The 9,302-nt window shown below is 34.6% G+C and overlaps 1 protein-coding gene across 2 annotated transcripts; it reads right to left on the reverse strand.

Annotated features, from left to right (window-relative positions):
- Positions 1 to 2,412: 2,412 nt before the first annotated feature.
- On the reverse strand, positions 2,413 to 7,878 carry LOC101265077 (probable pectin methylesterase CGR3). Of its 2 annotated transcripts, XM_010329188.4 has the most exons (8): positions 7,737 to 7,876; positions 7,049 to 7,148; positions 6,228 to 6,370; positions 5,142 to 5,181; positions 4,920 to 4,952; positions 4,041 to 4,415; positions 3,779 to 3,834; positions 2,413 to 3,165 (listed from the first exon to the last, which is right to left on the reverse strand). In XM_010329188.4, the coding sequence occupies exons 3-8, from the start codon at positions 6,345 to 6,347 to the stop codon at positions 3,013 to 3,015; spliced, it is 777 nt and encodes a 258-aa protein (XP_010327490.1). In that variant the 5' UTR covers positions 6,348 to 6,370; positions 7,049 to 7,148; positions 7,737 to 7,876; the 3' UTR covers positions 2,413 to 3,012. The 2 variants fall into 2 exon arrangements, with proteins under 2 accessions (XP_010327490.1, XP_004248786.1); XM_004248738.5 differs by lacking the exon at positions 7,049 to 7,148 and having other exon boundaries at positions 7,737 to 7,878.
- Between the last annotated feature and the right edge of the window lie 1,424 nt (positions 7,879 to 9,302).

Consider the following 9,302-nt stretch of genomic DNA (forward strand, 5'->3'; position numbering starts at 1 on the left):
ATGAAAAGTCAAGCATAACAGAAACTGTTGATTGTGTAATGAGGAAAACTCTGGATGTCTAGAAAAATACCTCAAGTGACTTAGATGATTCTGAACACTCTGATGGTTCTTCTATGCTTGGAGTAAAAGATGACGAAGAATTGCTTGACTCTATGTTTGCTTTCATGCAAAAGTAGGATAACGAAGAGGTAACCCTATCCGACTTTAAGCAAAATGTAAATAGCTTTTCCATTAAAAAATTTAGAAATCTAGTTGTTGTGCTAATTGATTCGATCATTGATCTAATCACTGAGAAGAATCTCTTGAACAATAGCCTTGAGATATTTCAAGATGAAAAATTTTCTCTAGTTACCAAATATGTGATGTTGAAAAATAAATGGTTGTTCTAGAAGCTGAAACTCTAGAACCATAAGAAAAAATAAAAAGGGTGACTACTACAATTTCTAAAGGAAAAGGCGAGGCAAACAACTTACAACTGGAGCTTGAAAATAAGTTACATATTGTTGAAATGAAGATGAAATTGGCTCCACAAAAATATTTTGTGTTGGAGAGGGAACTAGGCAAAGAGGAACTGAACAAACCTCTCAAATGAATCACTTCCTCTAAAATGCTCAAAAATGTAACCAGCCAGTGTAACAATAGTAGAAAAGGGTTGGGTTGTGAGAAGATAGATTCCCCATACAATCCTCAGAGCAAAAATGTTTTTGTTCTTGATAATTTGCTATGTATGCATTGTGGTCGAAATGGACATCTTAAAAAAGATTGTCATGTTTGGAAAAAATATGAAGGAAGTTCTTCAAACAATTTTAAATAGAGGAACACACAGAAGAAGGGGCATGGTCTTGTTTCTGGTCCTAAGTTTGAAGAAAACCAGTCTACCTTATTGGACAAAAGATTTTCTTCACTCTGTCATCTGCTAAATGGAACTATGTCTCAAATGGATTACCAAGACTAACAAGTGATTTCCTATGCAAGTGAGAGTAGGTAGCGTCAGGAAGTATTGATTTAGGAATAGTAGATGCTCAAAGCACATGACTGAGACAAGTAGACTTCCTCTGTCAAAGGCACTTCAAGGTGGATGTGTCTCTTTTGGAAATGACAAGAAAATAGTACATTTTTTGGTGTAGGTAGGAGTTAAAAGTCTGTGGAACAATCTTTTAAAGTTGTGTACTATGTCAATGTGTTGAAGTACAATCTTAGTGTTTCACGGATTTTTATGATAAACGAAATTAAGTTCTTGTCAGATAAATGGGTTGTCACAACTTAATTTCTCGAATGATGATGTTGACAAAAAAGAGATGCAAGAACATGTACTGCTGATCTAAACACAGTTCGTTGTAACATTCTCACTTCCCTTAAAGCTCAAGGTGCTCCATCATACATGAAACTCGGTCAGTTGAGCTCGTCTCTCTAAACAGACTTGTGTCAAGGGACCTGGTCCACGGTCTACGCAAAAAAAAATTTGTAGATGACAAAGTTTGTGATGTTTGTGTTAAAGAAAAGCATATCAAACTATCCATCAAGCGGAATAAACGGGATTTTAATCTTCCAAAGAACTTTCGGGGTGAAGTGGTAAATACAACATTTCTGTGACCAAAAGGATGATATTGAGAAGTTTGATCCCAATAATGATGAAAGAGTACTTGTGAGATGTTCTTCCTCCAACGAGGCTTATCTGATGTATGAAAATGTCCGCATTGAAGAAGGTGTTACATGATTTTTGATGAGTTCGAAAAAATTGGGAAGCAATTGCAAAACAAAAAAGATTTTGAGATGGAAGAGCTGCTTCAAATTCAAAGAGATATCTAAACAGTGAGCCTGCTAAAGAATATCCTTTTCATGAAGGTGTAATGTGGTTTTTGATGAGTCCGAAAGAATTGAGAAGTAATTTGCAAACAAAAAGATTTTGACATGGAAGGGCTGCTTCAAATTCAAAGAGATGGTCTAACAGTGAGCCTGCTAAAGAATATCCTTTTCATGAATCCAACAATTCCAAAGAAGCTGATATAGATGATGAACCTGACGAGGGACCTAATCCAATAGACAATGTTGAACGAAGATGATGCAGTTAAAACTTGAATTCAAGTTAAAGTAAATTTTACAAATGAGTTAGTGTTGGTTAAAATGGAAATCAATTTTGAATTGGGGTTCATTTTGTTCTATTTCCAGTTTCTTGGCCTGTTTGCTAAGACCTGTTGTTTTTTGCTTTCTGTTTCCTTTTTATGGTTTCTCTTGTAAGACATTTCCTTTATTTCTGCTATTTGACCAACTATCCTGATGGTGGTTATTTTCTAAGTTTCTATGGTCTGTCCCAACTTTATACGATTTTTGGAATGGCACTTGCTTAACCTAACTATTTAACATCTGCTTTAATGGATGTATTTGACGAAGTTTGGATAAACAAAGATCCACTTCTATGGGGCAAAAAATGAATCAAACATTACTGTGTTTCGTGTTTACACAATAACTCAACCATTGATTGTAAGAAAAAAATCACTTGTGTGCTGCAAGCACAAGCAATACAAATTGATTGAAAGCTCTTACTGTGGGATGTATTCATTTTTTTCTTAGGACACGATACTCAAACCTAGATTCACTCAAATCTAGATTCTTGTAATTATGATTCAAGTGAAGAAAAACTAAGCCTATTTATTTCAGGCCCCTCGGGACTTGACGCTTGGACACCGGGAAGCTTGTCCCAGGGTCCTTCGTTTGGAACTGCCTTTTTCTTTTCCAAAGTGGAATTCCTCCTTTCTTTCCCCTTTGACCTGTGCCAAAAAACAAAACAATATATATATATATATATATATATATATATACATATATATATATACCGAATGCCTCCAACAAAATTGCTGAATCAACCATGTAGGTTCACATTAAACAATTTTTTTTTTTAATTCAGGTCTGATGCTTCACAAGTGGAATGCCGGATTGTCGTGGCAATTGGCAAACGATAATTTAACACAGCTGCAGATGCTTAATACCTGTTTGGAAAAAGATAAGTATTTTTCAATGGAGTGGTTTGAGGTGGAAAATTTGGCAAGCTGGCTGATAAGACCTCTTGCTTGCCGCTTGTTCAAACTTCTTGATTGCAACTTCATTCTCTTCTAAGCTGGATTGAGTAAAAAATCTAACCCACCAAGACGAACTTCGCAATTTGGCCTAAACAGAGAAGATAAACAAGTTTCAATCTTCCAAATAGAGAACATCTTCGAACAGATGCAATAAGTGACTAGGAAGAATCAAATAGCAAACATGCAAGGGGAGCATCATATTCACTGTGCTGCTTCTTTTTCCGAATAGATCAGAAGTATAGGTGATAAAAAGCCAAAGGTTACGTATAATTGAATTATGTGCATCGATCTTTATTCTACTGAATCCACATACAATGGGTTTTCACCAGCATTGCCAAAAGAGATTGACAGAAATTACTAGTACCGGCAAAATGGACAAAAAACGATAAGTATCCATCGACCCTTCTCACTCCCCACCCCCCACCCCAAATTAAAATGAGTTAAATACTCTTGACTCTTTTAACAGTAAGTTACACATTTGGGTAGTCAGCTAAAAGTAATTACATTCAATAGACAAATGTAAAAAAGAAATACACTATTTGCAAACTCAACATAAAGATCTATAGCACAAAATAACTGTAGGAATTTGGTTTACACGGCATATGCATTAAGACGGATGATCTGTGTTTTCCAATTTTAAACAAATAAATAAACATACCATCTTTAGAAATTTAGGTACAAACCAAAGATCAGTGACTTACCGGGCGGCCAAATTTCGAAAGTTCTGCCACTTTAGCCCTTTGCTGACCTGGATAACCTAAAAATGCAACCAATATTTTAGCAAAATGTAGAATAGCCATCTTACGCTGAAATATCACCCTGAAAAGAAATGTCCTCTAACAACAAAAAAACATGAAGCTTACCCTACCTCACATTTAAATGACTCACTTAGAGTTTATATGTGAATTTTATATTAGCTTGAACTATTTAAGGGGGGAAAGGCCAAGACTATTGTTGAATTACCAGATAAAACAATCAAACCATCAGCTGCCACCCTTGCCAATTCTGGAAGAGTCTTGTTGAGATATTTTGGAGACAAGTAATCCACTGCATCCGACACTATGACAAGAGAGAATGAGTTTGAACGATAGGGAAGAGGAAACTTGATATCAGCTACTCGCACTATTCCCTTATAAACAAGACTCTTGCAAGTTTCATCAGTTTCATCTAACTCGTAGGGTTCAACACCCCATGCTTCAGTACCCTCCTTTTTTAACAGTGTAGACACCACTGAACAAGCGTCAGGGCCTACGTGCAATACTTTTTGCATGCTGTCACCATAGGCTTTCTGTAATATAGGCAATGCCCTCTGAAGTTCTGATGTGCATGAAACACCACCTAAAAATGTTATTTATAAAAATAAAGAAAGTGAGGAAGTCAAATTCTAAATAAGATTACTGGTGGATAACCAAGAGCAGAGATTATTCCTTTGCAAGTATGCAAAAACAGTTCATAGGAAAAATGAGGAACAGAAAAGCTAACAATAATAAGTATTACTCCGAGGATTTTTCCAGGGTGAACAAGATTGACATTTGACAGATCTTTAGTCTTTCCAGTAAGTACAATGTATATAAATGAGTAATCTAGTGTTTTCATGGGCACCACACCCCGTATCTATTTTGCAGAAAAAGATCCTAAAAATTGAAGAGAAAAATATGTGAGATACTATTGATCTCACTGGAAACGTAGGTCTAACAGACTTCAGTAGCAAAATCTTAATAATATTCTAATTATAGCCTTTGACTTCACCTCCCTAGGAAGATTAAAAAATGTTCAAGTAAATAGGTAATTCATCTTCTTGTTGAGTAGCAATGCAAGATTGATTCAGTTGTAGCTGGTTACCTTCATGTCTACTGAAAGCATCAACAGCTCCACCTATACAAAGGGAAAGTACTTCAGAAGCCACAGAAAAAAGATACCAAGCCTGCAATCAATCTATGAAAATGACGATAGTAGGAAATCTTCTTTGTACAGATTATGTTAATAGAAGATAAAATAATAAAAGAAACAATTGCTACACATGATTCCATAGGGAGAAATGCCAAACAATAAGACAAAATTCACCTGAACCGTGATACAAATAACCAATAATCAACAATGCTCCCTGAAATGTCATGATGAAAGATCAGATCAACAGTTACAATTACATTGGGAATATTTAAGATTCAGTAATAAGATCATTAACAGATAGTTTGATTTGGCAACACTTTCTCAAACTTCCAGAAAGAGTAGTCCCTTAAAAGCATAGGCGATTATGCAAAACGTGCTCAACAATGAAATGGTAGATATATCAGTAAGTGTGGAAGAGAAGACATTTATATGCAGAATAAGATATGTATTAATTCAAATATATCCCACCCTCCCATAAAGGCATAAACTGATGAGCAATGAGATACAAGAAGGGGAAATGACAAATTTGGTATCTGAATTATCAAAATAACGTTGAAATGATGTTTGTGTTTCTTCATGATCTTTCATTATGTAAAAAAGGCAAGTCAAGCCCTCATTTTTGGTAGCTTCTCTCGCCCTATCTGCTGAAGCTTCTGTTATCGTGCGATGAATTGATCATATACCAAAAGTGAACAGCTTCTAAGTTCCTTACAGATTATGTAACAACAATAAGCCCATTTTTGTTATTATCACAAAAATAAAGCCCTCGTGTATCAAACTTAAGCCTGAGAGCTCTACATGATCTTGTTTTATGGTAAAAATGGCATCTTAATCCTACAATTCTACAGTCACCATTGGGTTGATGGTACAAGAAAGCATAGAACACGGAGCTCAACCCTCCATTACTGTGAGCATGGTTTGTGTAGCAAGAAAATGATGGACTTTTGACACTTGAAAAGATCCCTTCATTAACATACAATCTTGTATTCGCTATGCACGCTTCAACTTAAACATTGCGGCCTATGAAATAAAGCTTCCCATGAATAAATCGTATCATCGAATTAACTTTTCAATTCAAACAATTCAATATTCATATCTATGCAAACATTTTTCTTTATTTTGAATTTTTTTCCAGAAACATATCGCTTTACAATGTCTTCGTGTACAAGCACTTCTCATGAAAAGTGTCGAAACTTTGTTAATAATAATTGGGGCACGTCAACAGATAAAAGGTAATAAGAAAAAGAAATTGGCCTTTACCACAACCACAAGTCCTATAGACAATAAAGGAGATGGACGTGATTTGGGGTGAAAGGCACTGATAAACGGAATGCTCCCAGCATCTGCAAGACGGCGAGAGGTATTTGGCCTTCTTGACATTTTTTTTCACAAAGTTGCAATGACTGAAACATGTTCCACATTAATTGCAAGTTTACAAGAACATAATCGCAAAAGTTTTAAACATCACAAATTGATATTAAGAATACGCCATCCAAGTATTAACAGGACTAAGAAACGTTAGGACCTAAATGAGGCAAAGAAGAAACTCTGATGTAAGATGTTCTCTGAAAGAATTAAAATAGAATATGCATTATACAACACAAATAAGTTGTTTTTTTAGTAAACGATGTACTTCAAGAGTTAGAGGGTGGACATGCAGCTGTCTTGCTTCAATGCTAACCTTCAGTGAGGACATGGGAGGTAGAACGCATAAGGAGCTCGATCCTTTCATTTAAAAATAATATAAATAAGCGAATGAAAAAAAAACTATAGCTAGATATCTTCTTCTCACTTATACCTTTCTTAGTTTTAAATGATTCAAGGCCATTTGAGTTATGTATACAAGGAAATAACAATGTAATCAATAAATATCTATTTGATTTTAAGAAGGAAAGATGTCCAACAAAAGAGGAGAAACATCCTCCAGCTACAGAACAACTGATTACCACTTAACTAAACATTTACTAGTGTCATATTTGATAAACAACAGACTAACACATTCCGCCATTAACATGGGTGAGGATCTTTTTCAGAATTTAAGATTTTTTACATATCCTCCTATGTTGCAAATGGAAACTTACTTAAGTGCATTCCAAACATAATGTGCCCTCGACAATAGTCTAGTAGGGGAGGGGGCAACAAATGATGTGTGGATTAGGCACAAGTTATGAGTTCAAACCCCTGCCACAGAAAAAAAAGAACTCATATTTAAGTGGAGAAGGGTGGAGGGGCGACACCATTATCTACCGAATTTAGTACTGTGCACCACTAGCTCTCCAGATAACTATAAAGACAAGATATTTCATTTTGATTTAGCTCTTTCAATCTTACTATAACAAGTTATTTTGGTTTTATATTAGCTGTTTTAACTATAATCTCAGTTCTATTTATTGATTTAACCAAGATCTGAAACTGAATATTTAAAATGAAACCAACTGTCACTGGCTAGAACTATATAACTTTTTTACAGCTGAAAGAGGGCAATGCTTAAAATACTCATAATTAAACACGAAGTTCATACTCAATAACACAACCGTAGCAGAGGGTTGCAGTGACCTCTCTTCAACTGACTTAAAATTTTGGATCCGTCGAATTTAACAGCTGTTCAAACTGTGGCGATTAGTTATTTGCGTACATTCTCCATATTATTCAAACTTAACAAAAATGTCACATACCCAAAACGGAAAAGGGGGCATAAATGCAACTAAAGAGTTTCATACTACACATACTAAGCTAGAATATATGGGGAAAAGAATCTTCAAATGCTACCTGAGATGAAAACTCAAGAGGAGTAGATAACGAGATATTGAGGTTGAAGGTGGGATCCGGATCTTTTGGTTCTCGCTACCCTACGAGCTGTGTCTTCCTTTAAGAGGAAAATTAATGAGGAAAAAGGGCAAAACAAAGGCATAAGATAAAGTATTTTAAACTTATTTATTTGTTGGGGGATGAAAAAAAAGTTTAGCTTCTCACATAATTATTTATTTTCTTCCAATTTATCTAAAATTATAAATTCCCATCCACAGTTCACAATAGAGAAATTAGTTTTGATTGGAGAAAATTTGTAAGTTTTGTTGAGTTTGAATTTTTCTAAACAAAACAAAATAGGTTTATCGTTTTTTTGAAGCTTTAAGTTGAATCTTGTTGTTTCAAATTATTAAATTGGTAATAAAAGATTGTATATCGAAATTTGACTTATTTGAAGTTGATTCGGACCAATTCTGAATAAGAGTATGTTGGTAAAAAATTTACATAACAAGATATGGTTACCAGTCAAAATTTTGTGACTAATTCTTGCAATTTGTCAGAGTTTGTGATTATAATTTTGATAATCCGTCATAATTGAGAAAAAAAATTATGATTCACCAAGAGTAGTGACAAGGCAAAAGTTTGCATTAGTTTAAAGTTTGTCCGGATTCATGGCGAAATTCTGACGATTCATCGGGATTTGGAAAAAAATAATGGATATTATTGCAACAAGAGAACATTGTCCTGTCAATTTAAAATCTTGGTATTTCGTCATATATGCGAAGATTTATATCTAATGTTAGGTTGCATGAATATTATTTTCTATCATGGTGTTCAGTTTACATCTCAGTTTTGGAAGTAGTTTTAGAAAGATCTTGGTAATCAAGTGAAACTTAGCATGACTTTTCATCCTCATACTGATGGGCAATATGAACATATTATTTGAACTTTAAAAGATATGTTAAGAGCTTGTGTGATTCACTTCAATGGTAATTAGGATGATCACTTGCTTTTGATTGAGTTTGGTTATAATATAACTATCATTCTAACATTGGGTTGGCACCGTTTGAAGATGTTTATGGTAGAAGGTGTAGGTCTCCTATAGGTTTGTTTGTGTTGGGGAGGTTGTATTAATCGGGTCCGAGTTGATACAAAAGAATATGAAAAAGGTTCAACTTATTCGCGAAAGGTTGAAAATGACTCAAAATTGACAATAAGTTTTATGCCAGTGTAAGAAGAAGAAAGCTTGAGTTTGATGTTAATGATTGAGTCTATTTGAAATTTTTATCCATACATGGTGCAATGAGGTTTGGAAAGAAAGGGAAGCTTAGTCCTCATTACGTGGGCCCATATCAGATTTTGAGGTATATTGTAAAAGTTGCTTATAAATTTGAATTGCCTAATGATTAGCATCCGTACATGCTGTTTTTCATGTCTCTTTGTTCAAAAAGTGTGTTGGAGATCCGACGCTTAAAGTACCTTTAAAAGGTTTTGGAGTTAAAGAAATGTTTTCTTATGAAGAGATTCCAGTTAAGATTTTAGTTTGGCAAGTATGGAAGTTCAGAAACAAAGAAGTGTTACGACCAA

This window comes from Solanum lycopersicum, chromosome 10 (assembly GCF_036512215.1).
Source record: "Solanum lycopersicum chromosome 10, SLM_r2.1".
Classification (NCBI taxonomy): Eukaryota; Viridiplantae; Streptophyta; class Magnoliopsida; order Solanales; family Solanaceae; genus Solanum; species Solanum lycopersicum.